General features: G+C 38.9%; 1 protein-coding gene across 1 annotated transcript in view; it reads right to left on the bottom strand.

Annotated features, from left to right (window-relative positions):
* PITPNC1 (phosphatidylinositol transfer protein cytoplasmic 1) overlaps positions 1–26,759 on the bottom strand; it is a 74,998-nt gene that overhangs the window by 29,959 nt on the left and 18,280 nt on the right. The window contains exons 2-4 of the mRNA XM_066565881.1: positions 8,075–8,223; positions 4,321–4,409; positions 3,866–3,873 (exon numbers count right to left, since the gene is read on the bottom strand). Of these exons, the coding sequence (XP_066421978.1) occupies positions 3,866–3,873; positions 4,321–4,409; positions 8,075–8,223 (246 nt within the window). The remainder of the gene's footprint in view (positions 1–3,865; positions 3,874–4,320; positions 4,410–8,074; positions 8,224–26,759) is intronic.

The raw sequence follows: 26,759 nt of genomic DNA, 5'->3' as shown, positions 1-26,759 counted from the left end.
TGTCCATAAATTATGCAAAAAAAAAAAAACAAAAACCCAGCTGTTTTTAAATTTCCCCCAGAACTGAAATATTGCTAACACCACCAAAGCCATTCAGGTCAGGTAAATCTGTTTGAACTGATCCCTGGTAAACACTTGAACTATACCTTCAAACCCAGAAGAGTTTGCTTAAATTCTCTTTGTATTTTTCCTAACCACTTTCTACTCCAGCTTGAGAGCTAAACTCTGGCTCATTTTCAGTGTTCTTTGATCACACAAAGATTTTGCACCATGGTTTAGTCACCAAACATGATCTGATTGTTTGTTTGCTTGAGGCTCCTCTCTTTTTTTGTCCAGAATCTCCACTGTCACTTGTGCAGGTCGAATGGATATTTGCTCTGTGCTGTTTATCTTTTAACCATATCCCAATGCAGGTAAAGAAACTTAGTTCTATGCAATTCTTCTTCTTTGGTTTGCAGTAGACACAAGTTTGCCTTCTAGTTAATTATTTCTAATCTTGCTGGGCAACCTCAGAAATAAAAATAACAAAGCCTCCTGAAAGTTCAGTTGTTCTTGCCACTGTGAATAGCATAAATATTTTCCACTCAAGATACATATTTGCAAAGGCTGTGATAAGCTGGCACACAAGGGGTGGTTGAGAGCTGCAAGGCATCTTGTCTCCATCCTCCAAGGGAAAAAGGCCCCAGGCCCTGGCTAGCAAAGGAATTCCTTCCAAAGCCAGCAGCTAACAGCACCCATTCCCCAGGAGCTGCTGCACTGGGCAGGAGGCACCTGACCACAGCCAAGTCCTGGAATTGCTTAAGGAGTGGAATCCATTGGAGTTACTCCTGTAGGGCTGCATTTCTGCTGCATCCTAAATCACAGGTTTATTGTCTTAACATCAACCTAATCACAATATAAATGGATTTGCAGATAAAACCTAAACATGTATTTTAGCAAGATACCAGGTTTCTAATGACAAGATCAAAACCAAAGCAGCTCCAGTGTCTATCTGAAGACACTTTCTCACAAACAGGTCTGAAGTAACACCCCAACCACTAAAACTTTGAACTTTACAGGAATATCTTATTCCCTAAATAGTACCCCCAAATCTGGATGACTTCCTTTGCCTTCAGCTTTGACAGTATTTTTTGACTTCCTCCTTCCTCTCCATGTCAGCAGGAAGCTTTCAAGGATCAGCTCCAGCTCTGATACAGCATTTCTGGGGACAGTCCCCATGTGTCACCTTCCTGAGAGGAATCTTGGCAGCTTTAACCAGGTGCATTTGCAAATGCTCTCCTGATGTGACCCTACAGCACAAATTGCACCTCACAATAACATCACTTGTGCAATAGTTCTGGTAAATTCGTTATCTCAAGTGTGGCTTTTGTTTTACATGTTGTTAACATGGTTGTCAATACCCAGTAGCAGATGTGGTGTTTGCTGCCAGATTTAGGGGGTTGCTGTGTAACAAATACCATTGCTTAAAGCAGATGCCATCATAACTGGATCCAGATTACAGAGGACTAACATCATGACAGTGTAATTTCCATTCCTGTTTTCATGCATCCAATTGCTCTTGGCTTTTTATACAACTATGGCACCGAACAATATTCTGAAAATTATTTTTCAATGCCTGATGAGCATTTTTTCTTAGGTGTCCTAATTTCAGGTCTTTAAGAAGGTTGTATTTATAAATTCCATAATATTCACAGGAGAGTCAGATTGATGAAATGATTCCATACTGCATTTCTAAATGCCAGACTATGGGCTTGAATGCTATTTCTCAACAGCTTACATATTTTGCAACTGAAAAACCTTAAGACTGTCAGTAAGGTTCAGTCTGCTGTTCACATCCTCTTCCAAAGCACTAACACACACTGAAATAACATGCTGAGCCTTTAAGGTCCTTCTCTTTATTTAGAGTGGAATTTACAAGGTTAATAAGGTGTGAACATACCACAGAGCAGTACGTACTTGATAAGATTATGCTTTATTTATCCAATTATTGGCCTGCCTTTAGAATGAGTTTTCCTTGAAATGAGGTTCAATTTGACTCTCACCATTTCCCACAGACCCTTCAGAAATAATTTATGATATTTAAGAAAAGGGTTTCCAAGCTATCTTACATATTTTGGGCAATGTCTGTGGGCTTATTCTTTCTTTCAGAATTCTCTAATGAATACAGAAGATCGAATTTAGAGAAATATTCCAGACAAGGATAGCAATTATTCCCAGTGGTATGTTTAACATTTTTGTTCTAGATTCAACAGTTGGAGGCAAAGGCACTGTCTCTGTTTTCCATGAAGATAAATTCATACCCTATCAGCTCCATTAATACATATTTTTGATTTTTGTCTGAAGTACAGTTTCCCTTATCTCCTCCCAGTACTTCTAGTTCTGTTTCCTTGCACCATGGTAATTAGTCCCCAGCTCCCCTAGGCACTTACAGTGTCACTTAGTGATTGTTTTGCCTACCTTCCAAATTTCTGGACTGATTTAATTTTTTCTCTACATGTCTCTTCAACACTGCAATCATTTCTGCTGATGCTCTGGAACATTTCTGTAGCTGTACCTTCCTCCAGCCTGTGCCAGGTGTTGTTTCACCAGATCAGACAGAGATCACCTCCTGTTTCAGATTCTCTGAGTACAGCACTGCTGTTTGGCTTTAATAATGTATTGCATTTCAAATTTAGACACATATTTCTGTCTGCCACCACCCTTTGCATCATCCCCACTTGTCTCTCTCAGTTGAAATAAAAAAAAAAATCACATTAAAAGATTCAAATTTACTTTCAGTTAAAGAAAAAATTTACCATGGAGAAATATCAGTGCAACACAGCAAATGTCAACTTCCCAGCCTAAAACTAAATGTGCTATCAAAGGTAAGCCTTAATTAATGTGAACTCTGACAGACCCTACCAAAAGTCTCTTCTGGCAAAACCAGCTGAGAATCTGTCCCTGATCACTGCTGTCCATTCTGGGACATTTGTGTCACCTCTGACAATCAAATAAATATTCTAATTACCTGTAGCACAGATTGGAAAGCACAGTTTGTTGCTTTGGGTTTTCAAACTTGGCTATCACAGATGCAACTCTTGGTCTCTAGCTTTCAGATCTGAGCCTTTACATCCCTTTATTTTTTTTTCCTTTTATCACACTATTCTTTTTGTTCTTCTTTGTGCTTTATGAGCTTTTAAAAAATCTGCACAAACATTTGGAGCCCTGCAGAATTAAGAGAAACATCTGCATTATGTTTTACCTGCAGTCAGAAGTTCAAGCTAAATCAAAGGAGGAGTTTCTGAAAGGTCCCTTCACCTGGAACCTCCTCCTCATCCCGTCCTTACCTTCCAAAGGCTGCTGGAAACTTATTGCTATTATTGAGGCCAGCATATTTAAACAATTTTTCTCATGATTTATGTGCTATATTTTGCCTTAGCTAGGCGAGAGGGAATAGATGATTTTTCTGGGCACTGTGCCCAGATTATCTTTAATTTTGTCTACAGATTGTACAGTTTCCCAGATACTATACCAGAGATGAGCATTTTATAAGTTAATAAACCAATAAATAAAATCTGTTCTCATGTCTCCATGTAACAACTGGAACCTTAAAAGCCTCACCCTTTTTAATAGAAGGTTCTTTCTTAGAGTCAGTAAGTAAAAACATATCAAATTATTTTGAAGTGATAAAGAAAAATAATTTATAGGATCCCCTTAGAATTACTTCAAATTTCCCCTTAAATTGCTTAAACAAATAACTAAAATAAGGTTTCACTATTGAATTCATTATAAATAAGTTATATTAAGAAGGGATCTGATTGGATTCTACTACTATATTTTACATCAATTTTCTATTTTTGGAATAAAAAGAGGAAGAAAAACTTACTGTGTATTCTGATTTCCAATTGTCCATTTGTAAAAAAAAAAAAAAAGAAATAAGAGGGAAAAGAAAAAAAAAAAAGAGAAACATGAAATAAAACAATGATGCAAGATCCTTACAGTAAACACACATTAATAATAAAAATTATTATGTCAGATAGTCTGCAAGTTTATATTTGACTTAAGTCTAAGGGACAATAGAGGACACAAGTCAGAAAAAATCCAAGCACCTGATATTTTCTTTGCAAGTAAGAAATTGCATAGATATAACACTCCAGTTTTTAACTATATAATCTTAATTTTCTGATATCAGTAAATATAAGGTGAAAAATATATCCAGTTCAAGAGGAGTTGTTAAAGAGACGTGGTGCTTGTAGTTCAATATATAACTTGGAGCTTCTGCAGATAAACTAAACTATCCCCAAACCAGAAAGCAGCAGTCAATTCTGCCACATTCCTTACCTGTGATTGTGTAAGGATAATAATTCCAGGCCTTCTCTGTAACATAAAATATTTTGGGAACAACTGCTCTAGCCCAGCTAGGCAGCTTGCTGAAAGTAAAAATAAAATATAAAATTAGAATATCTTATGACTTATGACTTATGTTATTAGAATATATTATGACTTAGAATATACTATGACTATTTCTACGTGTATTGTAGAAATAAAGATACTTCCAAACATGCCCATCATTTGTGAGGTGTTTGAGGGAGACAGCAACACCCAGACTTCTCAGGAGCATTTTCATTTTCTCAGAGGGAGCAGATCAGGGCCAGAGCAACAACCTTGGAGTGGGCTGAACCAAGGCTGCTCATTTTGGGAATTCATGGCCTGGGACCTTTGGCCACCCTCAACAGGTGAGGCCAAACAAGGTGTCCTGGTGGCACCGTGGGCTCAGCCACAGGGAGGCACTCTCCAACAAGAGGTCAGGAGGAAATGTGGGATTTCAGTCCACTTTGATCCTGAATCCATTCTTTCTTCTTACAGATTCTTTTTTCTTCCTTCATGTTCTCTGCCAGCACTGAAACCCTCGTGCTCAGCTCACCTGGCACGCAGCTGTTCCCACACTACCAACAGCAATTCCTGAGTAGGAAGATTTTGTATTAAAATTAACAGATCACTCAAAACACCTCGTGAGGCTGGTAGGCAGCATTAGTCCCATTTTGCTGATGGGAAGAGTAAATAACAAAAGTGAAGAGAATTAATGGAACTGACATTACAGCTCAGAGCTCATTCTGTCAAGAAAACTCACCAGTGCAGTGGTGCAAAGGCAGCAGAATCAGAAATCAAAGGCATAGAAACACCATTTGAAGGGATCATTAAAGGGTAATTGAATAATACTGTGGAAGGGTGGCAGCATTTTTTTACCCTGGCTTTTGGATCTCTCATTTCCAGCATTCTGGTCGCAGAGGGTACCAAAAACTGATGAAAAAAGAAATATTCAAAAAGGCAAGTTCACTCTAATTCATCTTTCAACCCTCTCTTTATGACTTCAGTTATAAGCACTGAGGCTGCCAGGAACAAAAGATGCAGAACTAGTTATTCCAAGGACAGCAGACCTTGGACACCACAAACATCCCTGTGCTTGGGGGACTCAGTTCAAATGGTGTTGGTCTGGCAAAACATTGAGCAGAGCACCCAGGCCAAGACTGAATCTGTGCTGAGCTGCAGGAGATGCTTCCAAACCTCAGTTTCCCAAGTGTAAATGTTTGAAATAGTTTTGTTTAGATAACTGTGTGCAGGAAGTAAATTAACTTTCCATATTAGCAAAATTCTGAAGAAAATACATTTGGGATCATTAAGGCTTATTTAACCATGATCCGGCTACATATAAATATTTTATTTGTCCAGAGGCAAAATGCAGATGTTAGTACATTATCTACAGATTCAAAGCCAAGTGCATTGACTTTTGCTCTTTGATGACATTGCTCAAAACTGGATTACTTTCTTTACATAAACCTTTCTTGTGTACAGGCTTTTAAGCAATATTTTACATCCTGCATAATAGACTTCCCTGTATCAGATCTTCTGTTTATTTTGTCAGCCTCTGTCAGTGTTTTTATGAATATTTCCCTTACCCCTGCTAAACTTTGCTCTGATGCCTAAATTATAAATACCAGAGGATACAGACTTTCAGCTTCTGAAAACATTGCTCCAGCAGGAGAGAAGAGGCAATAAACAATTCTAAATATAACTAAGGTTATACTGACACTAGAAAATATACATCTGCTCATTTTGCACTTTTTTGGTTATTGCTGTTTTTAACATATTTGCCTGTCTACCTATCTTTACCAGTACAGAACATCCTGAAAAAAATAACTTTATGAGGAAAACACAGATTATACTCAGAATTGCTAGCAAGTCCCAGTCAGAGACACACACGAATTCTTCCAAGGTCCACTCCAAGAAAAGATAATATCTCTGTTTCAGCAGCACAGGTATGAGGATCACATTAGTTTTTTTTTCTTTTCCTTATTTCTCCTCCATCCAGATGAAGTTCAGTCACAAATTTCTTTAAGATATATCAGTTCAGATCAAAATAGAGCAAAGCAAAGTTTGTTGGGGCAGTGGACCCAGGAAGAAGAAAAGCTGAGGGACAGAACTGTGCTGGTGGAAGTTCCTCAGCAAGGCAGGCAGAGGAGAAGTTTCCAGCACATCCTGTATGGGGGCACATCTCCTTGAGAGAAATCCTCCAGGGACATCCTGGCCTCCCAGCAAAATCCACAGCAGCCTGAAAACCTCCTGATCCTTTCCACAAAGCTACAACAGTACTGCAATATCTGGTGGGATTGTGACACCACAGCCAGATTCAAATAGCAAATCTGGGGATGGAGGATTCAGAATTATCATTAAACTCAGTGAGCCTGACTTTAAACATCCACCCACCACAGCTTTAGGTAACTGTCCTGAGTTGTTGCAGGCACAAAGATCTGCTTTGTCAATGTTTGTACCCATCTTTGGCTAAGAACTCCTGTGTTCCATTGCCTGCATTACCAGGAATCAAGTGCTTCCCAAGAATGGTTTGTACATGGCTTCTAGGTTCTTGTGGTCATTCTGAATTGCCCTGAAGTGACAATTCTGAATATGCTCCTCAGTGATTAAAGCCTTATTTTTAACATGCAGGAAAGAAATACCCAGAAACATTTAAAAAAACCCCCACAACTTGTGGGAGCTCTACTATGGGAACACATATATTGTTTTTTCCCAAGTCCTGTATCTGGCCTGTGAGAGAACACTTACAATGACAATAATATTAAATGTTGGCAAGATATATATTATTGAACTCTTGTGTGTGTGTGTGTGTGTGCAGCATCACTGGTGATTCAATTTGGCCTGAATTAAGGTTAGATATGTCAGGTTTGCAGTGCAGGAGGAACTTGTAATGTAGAAGCAATAGCCTCAATGTTTGTATGCCCACTTCAAAAATGCTGCAGAGCATCAGTTTAATACAATGAAACAGGCCCAGGAGAAAAGAAGAACTTCAGGAAAAGCAGTGGTATTCAATTAAATCAGCAGTAGTAAAAATGGGAACAGATTGTGCAATATATCTCATATTGCAGAAATATCTATATCTGAACATCTCCAGCCTGTGAGTGTGGAGACATTGACCCTCAGCAGTATCATTTCAGCACAGGAAGACAAACATTTCACTCTAAGACATGATGGAACTTCAGGGAGAAAACCCCCAAATATTCCATCCTGTCTTTAAGCCTAATGATCCAGAAGGCTGACATTTGACAATGGTCATTCATAATGTCAATTAACTTTGCTGAGGCAGAATACAGTCAGCAAAAATGCTGGCTTTGTGACATGATTATGAGGTGAGAAAAACTTAAACCTTTTTAATGGTTCAGTTTTGTTTTTCTTGGAGGGTGGGTCTTTGCTGGTTTTGTTGTTTAGTTTTTTGGCTCCCTCTCCCCAACAATTTTGGAAAACAGAATGACAAACAATTAAGTGTAAAAGAAAACAAAAGTTCTGTTTTCCAGTATATCCTGAACTCGAAGTTATAATTCCTTCTCATGGAGAAGATGCTCTAGAAGGGATAACAGCCAATTCCTCTATTTCAAGCCACTGATCTGTCCCACCTCCCCATGGCTACCAGGAAGCAGCAGGTATTCATGGAACATCTTCTTTTGAAACAGAAAGGCTGTTGCCTGCATTCCTTGCAGATTTTTCTTGCAGTCCTTGCTGGGAGAAGCAGTTTTAGTGCACTTGCCTGTTGAGATAGACTCGTTTTTCTGTTAGCTGCCCATTGCCATGGTTGGGATCCTCATAGGGCTCATTCTGCACCACTTCCACACCCTCCCCTCGGTCACTCTGCTCATGGCTGTGCTTGCTGATCATGTACAGCTGTCCAATTCTGTACTGCAAGGCAAAACCAAGAAAAACATATATTAGTTTTATGTTACACGTGTATTCAAAAGCCAATCTTAGTCAATGATATACTACTAGGTGTAAATAAAAGGTATTTTGAAGGTGAAAACCAGTATTTTTGGGGTCTTCCCATTAGCTTATGAAGTCCATGGTGTCACTTGTGGAAAAAATAACAAAATCTGTGTGCATACAAATGTAAAGAATTAGGCCAGTCCTCTATCATTAGACTTTGTATTTGTAAGTATATTAGTTAAGACTAAGTAAACAGTGAATCAAGTGCTTCCACATGCTGAAATGTAAAGGGATTTTAACCAGCAGGTGAACTCTAAAATGCTGTGGGACACAGGATTCTCCTGCCCTGCCAACACAACGAAGGCCTGCAATAAGATTTGGGGTAACTATGGCTGGTCCACAGAGACAGGAGCACCAGATCTTAAGAAAAAAAACCATGTAGACTCCAAGTCCTTTGAGAAAAGAAGTTTGAGTCACTTGACAATATTATTAAAATGCATTTAAGCACTTTAATGATCATTTTTCTATAGACTCTCAAGTAACTTAGGAAGCCAAACACTGTGAGGATTGGCCCAACTTTGCCATCACCGAAAAATAAATTGTTGCACTTGATTTTTTTCTCACTATGTCTCGTATCTGCATCAGGGCTTTTGCCTCCAAAGAAATCTAACAAAAATACATTGTTGAACTTTCATTAACAAAGGTTTTAGAGTAAAATTGTACTTTCCCAATCATATTCTGGTCTGAAATGTTATTCTCAAGTCCTTTGCACACTCTTGAACATACCAAGGTTCTTCCAACCCTGATATGTCTTTGGACCTATCCAGTTTTCTTGATTGGACCCCTCTCTCCCTCAGAGCAATTTGTTTAGGCATATACATGCTAATCACTTCAATCACATCAATCCCCCTTCAAATACAAAGAACAACCTGTTAATTTAGAGAATGGCTGAGCTACCACACAAGCTGCCAAGAACCAGCTCAGCACAAGCAAACAAAGGGCTTGTGACAGTCTGTCCTCAGAAAACTCGATGAGATTCTTGTGGTTATTGCATATTATAACAGCAATCCTATCACATACTTTAAAGAGCCCAAATCAAAAGAGCAATTAGCCCAGAGAAACCCCAAACCATCACAAGCCTTATTAGCAACTGGCAACAAGACAGTCTGACTAGACAAAATGATAAGGAATATGAGGATGGAGGGCACCCTATATTAGTTCCTCAATTTTGCATAATCCAAATTTTTTCCCCTACAGCAACAGGCCACAAGAAGGTAAGAAATTTGGAACTTGAACATTGATTTGAGTAAGCCCTAACATTGTTTTACTTGCTAATCCACTTCTCTACCTTTGTCTCTACTGAATCCTTTTTCTCTATCTCATCATATTTGAACATTTTGTCCTAATCTCAAAGGCTCTGAAGAACTGCAGATCTCACACATAGCTTTTAACTAGATCCACGACAAATTGTTTTCTCTTTTTCTCTAACAAAAATGAATGTATTTGTGCACAGTGAAGGCAAAGTTTGTAGTACATTTGATTTGACCAATTAGTACAATTTGAAAAAGAATAAATTTCAGGCACACAAAGCTGTTCTTCAGGTCTGAAATCAAAGCAACACACTTAAAAGCTGAATACAAGCCGAGAAAAAATGCTTTGCCTTTAATTAGATATATATCAATTAGACCACCTGGGAGCACAGGCTTCCTGCCTGTAGAGTGATAAGGATGGCAGAAAAGAGGAAAGGTGATAAGGTCCTTATCTTCTAATGGAAAGGAAGAGGTCAGTAATTTGTATCCTGTGGAATATGAAAAGGTTAGATGAGAGTAGAGAGAGGAATTACAGTTTGACATAAAGTCAATATTTCGATCATGATCTCTATTGGGATTTGTGTTATCCCATAAAGTTATGAATTTTAGTTGCCATGGACACCTCTGGAAAGTGTTTCATAATTGCACATATCAATTTCCTTTGCAATTTTGCTCTCACTTTTAATGGTCAAACACCAACACCTCAGTTTCTGTTGGAAATGTTGGCTCAGAAATGTCAAGATGAATGTACTTTCCCACTGACAACCAACTGTGGGGTGGTACTGATGCCTTCATTTGCTCCAGCAACATGGACCAGAGATACCCCCACAACACCACATTTTGTTAACAGGGGTTGTTATTCTTTCATGGACCCACCCCACCATAAAATGCTTGCAAGATACCAAATCCCAAAGACTGTAAATGAATCTGAGCAGAAGTTTAAGGGGGCTAAGCCTTGTGCCCACTGCACTCTGCAGATGAGGGTCACTCCTGTCAGAGCAGCTGCTCTCCAGATGCTGCACAGTCAGTGCCTAAAGGAAGGTTTTCCTCTGCTGAGGCTCAAGATCCCACATGTTCCAATCATACCCACGATCTCACAGAAGGTGTCCAGGCAGCTCAGCGTGGTGCCTCCCATTTGGAAGATGCTGAAGGGAACAGAAGGCACCACTGCTGGACAGCTCTGCTGCAGGAACCCCACTGCTCCTCACCGTCTGTAGGATGACTTTCCATAGCCATGGATCTGACACCAATCCAATAGAAATATCCACCTTCAAAGGCAGCTTGAATGGGGCCCTGAGCAGCCTGGTCCAGGCAGTGACATCCCTGCCCACAGCAGGGGTTGGAATGAGAGGAGCTTTGAGGTCCCTTCCAAGCCAGCCCATTCTGGGACCTTTCATGAGGACTGAAGTGCTGGGCAGTCCTGCTGGAAGCAGCTGCATTCAGCAAAGGAAACATATTTGTACATGTACTTTCAAATAGCTAACTTAGCACTTTGGTGTGCTATTCATTTGTTTCTACTTGCTGTACAAAATGTTAAAATCATTCTAGAGCAGAATGGAAAATGTTAACTTCCAAAATAATAGTACTTAACTAAATCAGAGAGTGCACAACTATTATTTCAGATAAAATAGCATTTTTTTTCAAGTGTATGTATCTATTTACATGAATAAAATCCAAGGCAAAGATGTGCCTTTTAGAACTTGCTGGAATTTAAATGCCTGAATAAAAAGTCACAGCTTTTTCTTAGTTCCTATGGTTATTGTGGAGAAATAGCACTTAAGAATCGTTTCACAACAGTAATTGATACACATTACTCCTGCAAGGGTAAACTGATGTGCCACTACTATTTATGTTGCTCTATCACAGTCTGAATTTCTGTGTTCTTAGCTGTAAGATAATTTTCCAAGACCATCTACTGTTTCAAGGAATTCAGTAAAATTTCACACAATGGCACCTGATATGAATTTGGATCTGGAGCAAAACTCTTTGTAAATTCTTCAGTTTAATAGGGGAAAATTTATTCAATATCAGACCAAGACCTTCAATAAACAAATGCACAGAATGTGGAAAAAGAGCCCTGATGTTTCCCAAGCCCTAATGAGTGAGACTTTGTCTCGGTGGTGACTTTCCTGCTCCTCCAACAGGCAGATGGTGTTTGCTGTTGGGATTTAGTCACACAAGAAACAAGGTTCTTGCTAGCAACACCATAAGGATGGTCAATCTGATTTTGTTTAAAATTATGAGTGAGACCAGAGGCATTTTTATTCCTTTTAGGAGGGAAAAAAAAAGAAAAAATGGAAAAAATTTAAAAAGGGGTCCACCCGACTCATCTTTCATTTGTAGAGCTTCCACCATCTCCAGCAGGAGCTGCACAAGAAATCTTTGTACAAACAAGTCTGAATTTTTTCAGCCTGACTGCCTATTGCTCAGGTTTTGATTTAATGCAAGTCTCAGAGTACAAACTTTCAAACTTCAGGTGGAATATAAAAAATAAAACTCTCTCAAAGGAGAAATTATGCCAAAATGATCTTGGGTTTGAAATTTTCATATGACTCCTTGAAGTTCTTATCTGAATGCTCACAGAAAATGTAACAGATTTATCACTGGCTTCATCTTACATAATTCTCATATTCAAAAGAATGGTAAAACACTTTCATCTACATTTACTTCTCTGTAACTACACTAAACCATCAGGGATGGTGCTGCCATTTCAATTTGTTCGATTTTTTTGTTCTAAGCCTGTGGTAAGATCCCTTCCTGCAGAGAGGAGCTGGAGTCCAGAAGACACTGAGTATCTTTTCTGCCTGCCCAAGGTGATGATTGTTTGGTGAGCTGCATTTTGACAGTGGAAAGTATTTCTCAAGTTCATGCTAAACCACGCCAGTGGCTTCTAGTTCTGTTGTCAGAAAATTGCAAAGGTAAAACCGAAAAAAAGAAGAAAACAGCAACAACTAAAATGAAACAGATCTGTCCTCCTGCACAAAGGCAGCTCTGAAGGTTCAACCCTGCCTCCACTGATGGCAGTAGTTGTTTTGTCATTGGCCTCAATTTAGTTAAGATTTATTTCTAGCAAGAAAATACAATGAATCAGCTTCATTGTCAGTTATATCAGTCCAGCTACACTGAAACCAAGGGCATTGATTATGGCAAAAGAGTAGCAATTTTATTAAGGAATTCTGATTTATAGAACGCTGTCTCATTCACAAAAAACAATCCTAAAATTGATTGATACATTTCTGATCTATTTTTAAGTCTTAGTCTTTGCAAGATGCTCTGTGTTCTCCTTGTGAATGTGTTCCAGGACTTAGTTTTATTTTTTTTACTAAAAGTATTAATAAGAATATTATTTGTCACTTTTCCACATTTTGAATTATTTAAAACAATTGCTGATTATTCCTCAAAGGACCAACATGAGACAAACATGGTGATCCCCAGGTAAGTTACTTGTCCAAACATGCACAGCCCATCACTCCCAGCAGTTTTATAGAGATATTTTACCTCTGGAATAAATTGTTTAGAAATGTACTTGCTCGAGTAAATATCTTTGTTTAGGAGGATACACTGAGGTTTCCTACTGTGTTTGTTTTGATGTTGAGGGCGTTGTTTTCAGGTCCTGATCAAGACCTAAGCCCTACACTGCTATAGATATGAAAAGCTTCCAGTTAGACACTGAACACAGGCAAAGAAAGTATTAACCTTATTTCATATTTGATTAATTGAAACAGAAATTAATACATCAACCTTAGAAACTATGTCTGTGGTAGAGCAGGGAATTTAGCCTCCATGATTCCAGCTCAGTGCAGTTACCACAAGACACACCTGTAATTTCTTTTTAATTCTTAATGATAATTACTTAAGGAGAAGTGGTTTCTCTAATCTCCCTCACTAACCATAAATCCTTCATGTTAGTATTATTAGACATCATTTCATCTGCAATGGGTGAATCCTGATGCATCCTCATTCCCTCACATGTGGACAATTACAGCCTGGCTGATGGAGCTCTGAGGTTGTGCCCTCTGATCCCCAGACTCCTGGAGGTGATGATTCATGGCTATTAACAAGAATTTCAGGAACTCTTTTCCATGACACAAGCTCCAGCTTCTGACAAAGTGATTTGTTTGCCTTGTTATTAACATTCCTAGATTGGTTTTAACAAGAATAGAGGAATGTGCAGTGTGCTGCTATTTGATTTTTCATGTATGGGTGGGTTTGTATTGGGTCCTCCTTGGCTGCTTTTAGAATTAGGAATTTGGTGTGGTTTGGTTTCAGTTGGGGCACAGAGCCACCACTTTGCAAGTAATGGAGGTGGATATTTCTTGATAACCACCAGCTCAAGGTTTTACTGCAGGACATTGCTATGGAGAGAAATCAGTCAGACTTGTAACCACTGCAGACTAAGAAAACTTGCCACTGAAATAATCCTTTTTTCCTAGAGGGGCAGGAAAGAAAGCAGGAAGAAAATAAATTCAATGTAAATTTGAACTTGGAACTCTCTCTTATGTAGCACAATTTACCAATGTGAAAGTAGTGGTTTATATTTCCAAACTAGTTATTTCCTGGTAAAATAATGACATTGTGGGCTAGGGTCCTGTGAAAAGAGGACTGCTGGGTTTGACTGCTTGGGAAATTCTGCAAGGAAAGCACGAATAGTAAACAGAGAAGGCAAGAGGGGGTGGTTCTTACAGCCCAGTGCAGTGCTGTGCAGAGATTCCCAGCCTGCTGACCTGACCCCAAATCTCCTTTAGCCTGGCCAAACAGCAATGTGGAGTCTGCACCGATGCATTGTTTGACTTCTTCCTCCTAAGCTAAGATGTTTAGAGCAAACCAAGTACCTTTGCACTGTAGAAACATCTTTGTCATGAAGAAACATCTGAAGTGCAAAGAAGATTTTATGAACTGGTATTTGAAATGGCTGTTCCCAAGGCACAAATATGAGAAAGTAGTTCCAGGAGCAAAGGTGGACTTCTAAATGATTGTCCTCAAAAGGAAATCTGTTTTTATCTATACAAAAGATCAATCAAGGAATAACACCAAACATCTAGGTCCTAAAGTCTAAATCTTAGCATAATTCACTGTAGTGATTTGAGGCCCCAGCAAATCATGCAAATTATTTGGCGTTATAAATGTCACTCCCTGCAGTAATTTATAAAGAATCTGACCAGTCAGAGTTTAGAGTTGAGCTTGAAATTTTTCTTTCAACTAATTCCTGCATGCATCTGTGAATCACAAAGCACGACACATCTGCTGACTTGCATCAGCAGTATTCTTTACTGTTGCCCAAATTCATGGGAACATGCTTTTGTAGCCTCACAAACTAACAGTTGCAGTAGGAACAGTTGACTTTTGCATGCTGTGAAGTGCCATTCTTACTGCTTTCATGTTTGCTTTGCCTTTTCAAGGAAGAAATTACATCCTTAAGATACTTTATCTGCCTAAATTCCCGTGAATGACAGTTCAGCAATGACACACTGGATGTTGAAAGTCAGTATCTTCCTCTGGTATTTTCAGCTGAAGCAACATGGCCCACTCTAAGTTTACAATACCCTGGCACACAGTGGCTTACAGCTAAACAAGTGCTACTGAAACCAATAGGAGCAGGTCTAGATCTCTGCTTAATAGGTGTACAATGAAAATTAAAATAAATGAAAATTAAGTTGCAAATGTTCAGCTTTCATGCAAATGGTTTGCCAAATATAGCTCATGTCCTATTCAAATTGTAGTCATTTTATGCTTCTACACCAGCTGTGCTATTGAGAAAAGCCAGCTGTTTATCTGGAGTGTACAAGCTCATACAATTTTTAAGAATCAGTTTTTATTAACAATATTTTACAGTGAGTCAGCTGGTTACATTTTTCAAGCATGTACACTATGTGCTTTGTACATAAATACTGATGATATTCTATTATGTGGATTTATCCATGTATTTCCTGCAAGGAATGCAGATACATTTCCGGAGGTTGTCTCAAAAGTCCTCTGTGCACATAAAAACAGCTAAAAGGGATTTGCTGTGTGTCTTGAGCAGTCTGTCAGTGCTGCACACTGACCACCCTCCACATCTTCTCAGCCCTGTTTATGAGCTCTGATTGTCTGCAAACATGCCCTGCCTTGATTCCAGCTTCCTACTTTTCATGCACAGTTCACTCTGCTTGACAGTGCACAATCAGTTTGATAACTATCAAACATTATTGAATCTTTTTCTAAGGAAAAAGCATATTTTATTTGTTTGCTACAATTCATTCACAGGTTGTCATTAATTTAAAGCCTGAAGCTCAAGGAGCTGTTCAGGAAATGTCTTAAAATTTTAACTTAGAATGCAGTAAAATGAAGTAAAACTGCAACATAATTTTTGTAGAGGTTACTAAAGGTTTTTCAACGACATAAACTCTTTTCCTGATATTTCAGGAAAACACTATTTCCATTTCAGATATTCCAAGACCAGTCAGAGTGGAAAAGCTTGGGCATTTTTCTTGATCCCTGTCACCAATCTCTCCCCAGCAGCAGGCACGAGCCCTGCACAAGGGGTGGCACAGGACTCTATTTCACTCACAGTAAAATGGAACATTCTCCATGGCCCAGTGATGCTGATGGAGAAGCTTGCTCTATTAAACCTGACAGCAAAAGCTGTTACCTGTTTTTCCATTAAAATGAACAGGATTTGTTGGGGGGAAGAGAAGAAAGTGACTCATGTGCCCTGCATATTAAAGACATTTTAGCTGGCCAGAGCTGGGATGTGCTGTGGCCAGCCAGCCACACAATGTGTCAAAGGGCTGGGCTGCAAAGCTGCCTTTGAACAGAGGTTGACTTCTGTGAAGTGCAGGATTTAAAAAATTTAGTTATTTTAATTCAGTTCAGTTTAAGCTGGGAGTATTCAGAGTTTCATACGTCCTTTGACCCTTTCAAAATTCAATGAAGTGCAGAAATAGACTTGAGAGTTAGGTTTATCTTTAACTATAAATGGACCAAACACGTGTGCATCTATTCATGCTTTTAGAAATTATTTTCTCTTTTTGCATGGCTAATGGTATTTGCTTAATGTTTAAGTAGAACTTCTTTCCCCTCAGGCTCCTTTTCTCTAATTACTCTTCTTCAGTAATTACTCATTTTTATGACTTGAAAAATCTCTCTCACGCCAACACTATCAAGTTTCAAGTGCAGAGAATTCAATGCTTTCAGAAAAAAAATTGAGTAAACTTTGAGTTTAGAAGCACCAAAGAGACTACAAAGGATTCCATAAACTTTGTCAGAATCACAGTGGGGAATAATTCTGCAATTACATTTTTTGGCAAGCAAGTTCCTTACAATGCATTTTAGGCAATATAATTCTGCTTATAAATATGGAAAAATGAGAACTTTCTTAGTATGCACAATCTACAATGAATAAAACAGCATCAGGATTTAGTACTTAGTAGTAACAAGCTGAACAAGACAAATCCAATCTGCCTTCTGATATTTTATTCAGAAGAAAATGAAATTTTGTTTGCTACTTACAGTGAAATAAAAATATATTCACAGTCCAGAGTATTTCATTTTATTATCAGAAATACTTCATTTTACTTTCTGATCTTCTAAAATAAAACTGACCTCAATTTAATTTTTAAAATGCATTTGTTTTATTCCTGCATCCTGTAGATAAAAATAATGTTATAAAGAATCCAGTGACTGTAAATAGTTGAGGTCACTCCTGCATCTCTGCATCTCACACAGGGACTAGGATAATGAAAATATTAAGGTTATCTGAAGTCATCTGATGGAAGGAAGCACATGAGAGCAATTGCATAAGAAGGAAATTAAGACATACTTTCCTCCCCAGACTTCTGAGATACACTGAAGTCTAAAAACTAATACTGAAAGAAGATATAATCTTTCCATTTCAGTTAATTAGAACAAACATTTGCAATTTAAGTACCTACTCTATATATCTGTGACAAAATCCCCCCATGCTGAAATTAATCACTACCATAGGAACTTACTACTTTTGTACCTATGCCTCTGCTACATGTATGAATCTGTAATAAATCTTGGGAGGACATTTAGGGGAGAAATCTGTTTGCCTGCTACTGACTTATGGAAAATCAAAACTGCAGCCAAATAAACCCTGGGGCAGGAACCTGGGTTTTGCTGCAGAACAAAAAGCAGCTGTGACACCTGGGGATGCACACCCTGGAGGTGTCAGGGTGCTCATGGGTTTGTCTGGAGTTGGAGCACACAAGCTTTCATTTCAAACTTCTCCACCTTGAAGGTGCAAGTTCTCTGATGATGTAGAGTGAGCAGAGCTGCTGCCTTCCAGCACTACACAGAACAGAAGCTCTTACGTAAGATAAGGAAAATTTCCAGGAAGGACCACATTCCTGACTGAAAAGCTTCCAGAGCAGACATTCTTTCCATACCACATGCAGACTGAAGGGAGGATGGAGGCAAAGAATTGCTGACAAGGGACTCTATAGGCTTAATTCAATTTTATCATAATGCAGGAATGTGAAGCTGTATGTTCTCCAGATGTTTTTGCCAGATGGGGCCACAGCATTAGGCATTCCACCAGTGCTTATCTGGTTTTAGTGTTCTGTAAGGGAAGTCTAGAACATTACACAAACACATCATCTCCTCTGGGACAGAACCTGGAAACACTGCAGAGGGAGGTGCAGGAAACTAAAACCTGCAGATTTTAACCAACACAGAGGAATTACGTGGGTTCATCACACTTAGGAAGATCACAGAGAGTGATAATGATTGGGCAAAATGGGATATAATTTCTCAAGCTTATACAACAAATATGTATCTTTATCTTCCACACAGTCTGATTATGCAGGGGCTGTAAGACACAACTGGCAATTTATCAGTGCAGATATCAGCATCTGAGAGAATCCAGTGGGACTAAGGGAACCTTGACCATGCACCAGGGAACTAAAAAAACTCTTCTAAGGCAGATATCCTTGCCTTACCACTTTGGATACCAAAACCAGAAGTAATGATCAGCAGGAACAGCAGAGGAATGAGCAGCTCCTGGTGCTGGACTGTGCATCCTTCTGAAGTAGCTTGTACACCACCAGTAACAAATAAATCAGTTTCTCAGTACCTCTTAAGTGGAATATCTTTCTTTCCGCCATGAGAATTTTGTTTTGTGATATGGCCTTTCGGAAACTTCCAAGTACAAAGAAGTTTCCAAAGGCCACTTCAGCTGGAACAGATCCTGTTGAGTGCAATGGAAAGCCTCTCCTGTTGACTGCAGAGAGCTTTGTACATAAGTGAACAAACAGCCTTCCTGCACTCCCCAGCCCAGTTAACCACTTCCTCATTAGTTAGAGCCAGCTGCGTCACTTGGAACTGATCCTTTGGGTATAAGAGTTCATGGTGTACTGCAGCACCAGGGAATGGAGCTGAAAGCCATAACAACAAAATGTATAAACAGATAAGAGTTCTGTATAGAGAACCTGGTTTTCTTCCTGCAGTCCCTCAGACCAGCCCAGTGCTCTGAGACAGTCATGGGAGCGCTGTTTACGTGAGTACTCCAGGCTGGAATCTGCTAGGACACATGTTGGAAACAGAAAACATGTAGCTCAAGGACTTGAAGTGCACACACCCTGTAAAAATCTGGGTTTGGAAAAAGTCAGAGAATTAATGTAAAGCATTCTGCTGTAGACTTCAATAATTGACAAAACCCTAAACAAAAACCACACACACACAAGCTGAACAAAAAACCTCTCCTCACCAGAGTCTAAAAATACAAAGAGATCATCACTTCCTTTCCTACACCCAGGGCCTTCTACTCCCCAGATGCTCCTGTTATTGGTTCAGACTCAGAGAGGAAGTGGTTGCTGCAGCAATGGCAACCCAATGAAAGCTCTTTATCTCCTACATTTTTGATTTTTTTATAGCATGCAGAAAGACCAGACAGCAAGACCACAAACTTGTTGCATGGCAACACAGCTTGACCTTCTCTATTACTTTCCATAAAAATAAAGAATTCAGACAAACTTAGGGAATCCTTTGACATATGTCATGTGCCTGTAAATTATTCCTTGGGAAACACAAAAAGGTATAATTACAGAAAAAAAGATGGAAGAAAATATTAAAACATGAATAAAACTCACTAAAAACGTCCATGCTCAAACAGGTCTCACAGGTTGGTCAGTAATCTAATTTCAGTCTAACATACTTTTAAATGCATGTGGTTCAGTCAAACATGTATGCATTACTTTTAAGTTAAAACATTGCTTTTATCATGGTTATAGATAATTTCTACTATTTCTACAGGCTTGTGATTGTGAAACATTTTTATGACAAAATTTTTTAGTCTAAACACTTTATTAACTCAGCTTTGTTAACCAGATAATGCCATGCTTTAATGGGAATACTCAGGGATATCTCCAGCAGCTCAAAGGCTGGGTAAATGCCAGTTGAAGAATTTCCTCACTAACAAATCAAGTGCTCTTGTGGACAGGTTCTCAAATTTGTTTTAAATCTCTCTCCCTTATTTGAAAACTTTTGGGATGGGAAGACAGGGATGTCACACTGCCTGATAGGTGTTACCAAAACAGTGAAACCTCTAACATGTGGTATTTCATGCTGGGCTTGGGAGCCTGACTAGGAAGATTTTAGCAAAATAGTTCAGGGAACAGCTTTAGTGGGAGCTCATGGCAAACTGTTCCTGCAGGAGCCACACTGTCACTTTCCAGACACTTGTTAATCTTTAGAATATTCCATTCCTCTGTCTCTCACATTCATTCACAGAATGAGTACATAGAAGGAATGTTAATGGTTAATTATCCAACCTGGAAATCGAAATTCTCTATTTCTCTCTTTTTTTTTCTGGTGGTTGTTTTGCCTTGTGCTCTGTATGGACTGCAGGATTCTCCTGAGGGGCAGATAACCATCTGGGCACTCTGAATTCCTCACTGCCACGGCTGAACAGTCTCCAGCACCTCAGACACACAAATTAAAGCTACACAGTGGAACAGCAGAGCAGGGATATTCCTCAGCTGCACCTTCCTTGATCCTCAACATCTGATACAGCTACATCCCAATCTTGGATTAGCAACGCCACCACAGACAACCCATCTAAGCAATGCTTCTTTAAGATTTCCTTCTATCCAGGCCACAGACAGTTAGTTAAACCCAAATAAATTGATGCATCTAATTCTACCCTTTGATTGAAAGGATGGTAATGAGCAGTTTGCTGCCTCAACTGCTCACAATTGTCACCCAGGGGCAGCCACCAGTTTGGCTCTGTGGGAGGCTCACAGTGTCCCTTCTGCTGGAGCCAAGTGGTCATCTTGCTGGGAGCACAAATGCTGGCAAGTAGGGCAATATGTGGGAAGAATTCTGGCATTCCCAGTGGGATCCACCAATGCACACAAGGTTTATGTATATTCTACTATCTACTATATTCTTTAGACCCTGTATACTCTAGCTGACCATACTAAACCTGCTGTGTGCCCACTCTCTTGTGATTCTGAGTGAGCTCCACAGCCACCTGTTATAATCTGGATCATCAATAACTCACACTAAATAAACAAATAAGACACAGAAATGAAGTTACTTTAGAAAAAAAAAAGCACTCCAGATATACAGTAAAATAGAACAGATAATGCAGTGGTTTTAAGAATGATATTTAATGCAAAAAAGGGGGTAGAAATGAAAAAATCAAAAGAAACTTTTAATTCCAACTTGTTTCTTTAAATTTAAATTGCAAAACCAATAATTACTATTGAAAAATATTTAAGGTGTTTAAAGTGAGGCCTAAACACAGAAGAGAAATTAATATTGCAAAAAAGCTGGTTTAGGGCAAGGAAAGATGGAAGGTTGTATTCAGGGCTGCTGGATGACAAGTGCTTTCATGTCATTTTCCCATGGCACTTAGTGACATTAAGACTACAGAATCTGGCAAGCATGACTGATTTTTGCTTTATTTTCTCATTCTTCCAATAATTTCTAACACACAAACACATAATGACCATCAACAGAGAGTACAAAAGCTTAGATCCAACAACCAAACAGGGCTTCCAAAAGGGCAAACTGTGTTTAATTCAATTGGTTTTACTGATGGGTCAGGGCTCCTCTTTCACAGCTCAGAGGATTCCCATTGCCCAGTTCTTCCTGAGCTACTGAGATCAAATAAAAGATTTGCATTCTAGCACCTGAATTACAGCGAGTGAAAGAAAGAAAATAAAGTGTGAGTTTCAGCCTTGGGTTCATACAATATTTCCTATATTACCTGTGGATGCTGCCTTCATGAAGGCCAGAAAATTCCACGTGGAGCAAAACTGCATCACAGTTCCCCCAGAGGTACAAATCCCAGTCTTCTACCTTCCTCTATTTTTTTTTTAAGGGGCAAAATAAGATAGCTAGAACAGGGATGACTATGCAGCACTATGGATCATTATGGACCTGGCTCTTGGTGGCCTCCTAACAAAATTTAGGAAACTGCTTGAGCAGCACCAAGCACAGAAGTGGTAGAGAACACCCTGCCTGCAGGTGACTCCCTGAAAGTAATTTCATTTTTCGTGCCAGAACTCACAAACTGGAGACTCAAATTCTCATGTAGCTGCCATAACTTGGGAAGGCTCTTTTTCTTAAAAATAGACCTTCCATTTTTCCTCTCAGACCTGATGTGTGCTACAGAGACACAAAATGCTCTTCTACAGCAAGAAGGTTTGAATTTGGGGCTTGCTATTCATGTAGTTATTCCAGTCCTCAACTGTGCCACAAAGCCCTGACAGCCCCAGCCATTCAACAACTGACTTCCCTGACACAAAGACAGCCAGGATGCCTAAAGGTCATTCATATCAATAAATACCTATGCACAATCAAGTTTCTCTCTTTTTTTTTTTTTTAAATCTGTGGACATGAAAGGATAATTCAGTAATTTCATTACAACAGGAAGATCAAACTAGCATTGGTTTTCCACTTACTATTGAAGGCAGTCCTGCAGGGCTGAAATATTACACTATTCCTTGCCATTCCATTTTTAGTTCCTTTTCTTTCCTGTCCTTTTCTATCCATTGGTGAGATTTATATCGCAAAACTCTCAACCTTTACAAAATGGATGCTTTTATCTTTGCAGCTGAGGTGCCTGTGAAGTCAGAATGATGTGAAAGGTTTTCTGCATTTAGTACTTTGCCACGTGAGTAACTGGCAGACGTCACTGTGGTGTCACTGTCCCAGCTTTGGGAGGACACACATTTAGGGAAATAATGAAGCACAAAATGCACTTTCTCAAGTCCAGAAATGCAATCCTGAAGGGAAACTTGCAGAGACACACTTGCCTCTCCTCTCATCCATAGACCAAATGTTTCCTTAAGGCCATTTGAGTGACATTTCTTCTTCCAATGACAACAGAAGGAAAAAGTGACATTAAATGAATTCTCAGTAACCATTGCGTATCATCCTCAAAATTATTTTCTACACATCACAACAACTTCATTGAAATTCCTAAAATTGCAGTTTCCCCTGCAAGAATTCAAAACTATGAACAAAAATGTGCTGGTTTAGAAATACAATGAAAGATAGAATAAATTCATCTCAGACAGTCTCTCAGAGAACACCATCAGCCTGAAGATTTGTATGAGTAGTTATTAAGTGAGAAGCTCAAAGAAGTGGAACTGCCTTGAATTTTCTTGACATGAAAGATTAGATGTGGTTTTAAAGGTTATATGAAAAAGGTGCTGAAAGAAGATGAGTTTTAAGAGCTATGAAATAATTAACCTGTGAAACAAGATGAAAAAAATAGACAATAACATGGAGATGGACTGCAGTGCCAGCTCAGTGTGGGCTGGCTTGTTTGGCTGAACTGCTCTGGGCTCCCATGGTGAGATTGTTTCCAACACAGGCCAACGTTTGAGGGTAATCCAGGTGGAGATAATGAACCCAATATTGCCCTCAGGACTGTCCCTATTCACTTAGCTCTCTCAGCTTTTCTTAACTATAACTTCTGCTTTATTACTGGTTTTTTGGAACAAAAGATAAAGGACCTTATAACTGAAGCCAAATAACCATTCTCATCTCCTGCTGATCCATATTTGACTTGACAACGGCCACTGTCTTGCTGAAGCTGGCCTGAAATATCAAAAGCAGCTGGCAGTTTGACTGAATCCAGTCTTGCTCTGACAGCAATTCCAATGAAGGCACTTTAGTGCATGTGTTCTGTATTTACTAGCTGTCTGTTTATATTGCTAACAATGATGTTGATACTGCAGTGGGTTATTGCCAGTTAAGTAAAACACAAGTTTATGTTATCATCAACTATTTCTTTTAACACTGACATAATCAGTGTATTGTGTAAATATGTAGTGGTATTTTTCTGTTAACAGAATTGTGTTTAAAATTCATGTTATCAGTAGCAGTAAGTGGTTCATGTAAATGAAAATGAACCACTTACATTGAAGAGATTTGTATCTAAAGTATGAGCAGAGAAAGTAACAGATGACCAGTCATTAACTGGCTAACAACTGCTAGTACAAGAGATTCTTCTCTTCTGCTAAAAACTCCACTGAATTTTAATTGCATGATGTTTTACTGTGTCTACTTCAGGCTTAAAGAGCCACAATGAAAATGGCTCCGGAATGTTTCAGTTGATGGTAAAAATAATAGCAATTATTAAATAAGAATGATTCATTGTATTGGAAATAAATGTCAGTTTTTTTTTTTTACTTTGGAAGGCTCTTATGCCTACAGGGAACTAGGAAAGGGATTTGAAATTCAACAGACATGTAGTCTTTGCATAAATACTTATGCATGAAAATCCCTTGGCTAAATAGAAACCTTTAAATTTAAGTCTTTGCAAATACAGCTCCATATTCTCAAAGAAGCTTTTTAGGGCTTTCCAGAAGAATTATCAAAATACTCTGTTCTTACTGCACACTCTCACGGATCCTACTATATTTAGGATATATGTTTCTCGTGTTCTTTATCACAGACTTATTTCCATTGCTTATTCTCTTCTCTCATATGGCACTGTGTACATTTGAAATGCTCATTTTATCCATTACTTCCACTATCTCAAGTGCAGCAGCCTGTGCAGTGCATCCCAAGGTTCCAGCACTGGTGATAAGAGCCAGCAGCTCACATGAGGCAGGATGATCACACATCACATGATGGCCCTGCCCATGGCAAGGAGTGGGGACCAGATGACCTTTAAAGGTCCTTTCCAACCCAAACCATTCTGTGATTCTATGATAGTCAAGCTCTTTTTTCTCAGAGGTTTGCAAAATCCCCCAAGATAATTACAAACAAAAACTATGCTTAAGGAAATCTTGCTCAGCTTGTAAAGCCAGGCAGTCAGGAGCTAGGGAAGGGATGGGTGTCTGATTGGAGCTAAATGCACTTGGGTACCTAAACACTGGCACAATTAAATAATCATGTACCACTTTTTCTCCCTATCTGAGGCAGTTGCATACTAATGTGGATGATTTTACGTAGGGCTTCTGCTCCATTTGCTGAAGTGCTGAAAAACATTCTGGGAAGGGCAAACAGTGGCAGCTCAAGGTCACATGAAGTGAGGCCTCCACATAAGCGTGTGTCCTCTGGGCATCGCCAGCCCCAGGGCCCAGCTGTGATGCAGAAGGATGAGGAATGATGACATTTGAGCAATGGAGGTAACACAAAACAAACCACTTCATCCCAAATTTTTCACAAGCAATTGCTATTCTCTTGTTTCTCATCATCTGGGTACCCCACTTGACACAAGAGATCTGGTTCAGAGAAATAATAAATATTTCCCAGATTGCTAGCTGCTAAAGGCTATGAGAACTCTTATTCCAATTCCACCCTGCAAAATCAAGCTCCAAGAGTTAAATACTCAAAAAAGAGTATAAATACTTTAAATAAAAAGAGTAGAAATACTTTAAATACTAAAAAAAAGGTGAATATTATCAACTATTGTCTCAATACAGACTTTTGTCATCAGCAAAATTATAGAACTTTTACAAAGTGTAATGAAAATAAATTGATTTACATTTAGTAAATATTCAGACACTTCAGTGATAAGCATCACTCAAAGCCACAGTAGACACTGGTTACAGTTGCAGAGATGTAAGTTAGGGGAAAAAAAGACCAAAAAATTACATGGTGAAAACATGGTGTTCACACCAGCCACACCCAGCCTTTTCAGCAGCCAGTTTTATGAAAAATATATTCAAAAAGCAGGCAAACCAAAATTTTATGGGCAACATTCATATTGGCACCTCCTAATTCTAAGTGCCCTTGAACTCTTAAATAACAATTTTTTAATCAGTCTAGGTTGATACTGAAATTTTAATTTCCCTGCTGTTTTGGAATCTCTGCAAAGGGATAGACGCTACTGAAATCTTTGCAGACAGGTGACAATGAAGTGAGGTGGCTCTGAGCTCAGAGTGGCAGCTTGCAGATGTGCTTTTTCCTGCTTGTGCTTTTTTTTGTGGTTAAATAAAAGCATTCAGCTTTCAGTTCTTATCTTTTCAATGTGTTATATTCATGCTACAGGAAACAAACATCAGTATTTTGACCCTGTGGGGGTTTTTTTCTTAAAACAAGACATTAATACAGGGTAGAGCAAGCAACAGCAAAACTTCATTTTTTAAATTGGAGAAGCAGCAAAATTAATTTTGAAAGCTTCTTCGTTCACAGCTGAAAGGCTTTGTACAAAACTTCATCCTGGAGTGATATTTTCAGCTGTAATATAGGGGTTAGTAATGGAAATGCTGACAGGCCCATAATTATGGAAGCGGAGCGGGCACCACTATCAAGTATATCAGATAGCAACTGCTTCAATTCAGTACAAGGTATCAAAAGATGTTCCTGTCTGTCCTCATTAAAGCAGCACTTGAAATTCCTTTTAACCTCTGTGACCCAAACTATTAATTTGATGTTCATCAGGACACATACACCAGGACTAATACTTGCATGAATACACCCCATTTTGTGCTTCAAACTGAATTGGTGGATCATTCTAAATGGTTAAGCTCATAGAAACTGGAAAAATAAGTGGCAAGGCTCAAACATTTTATTTTACAGGACACAAACTGAAGTGATGCAAAGGAACAGAGAAATGACACACATATCCCTGTGTTCTATGAGGATTTAAAGCTTGTCTTTAGATCCATGATATATTTGTGTGCAATTACACCATGGGATACTGAGGGGGAAAAAGTGCCATCACCTCTGTTCACTGGATCTTGTTTGACAGCCACCTCATTTATTGGCATGAAACTCTTGATGCCTGCACAAATTCCA

Source organism: Molothrus aeneus, chromosome 26, assembly GCF_037042795.1.
Source record: "Molothrus aeneus isolate 106 chromosome 26, BPBGC_Maene_1.0, whole genome shotgun sequence".
Taxonomy (NCBI): Eukaryota; Metazoa; Chordata; class Aves; order Passeriformes; family Icteridae; genus Molothrus; species Molothrus aeneus.
The sequence above is the reverse complement of the archived record's forward strand: the minus strand, read 5'-3'. Positions and strand labels throughout refer to the sequence as shown.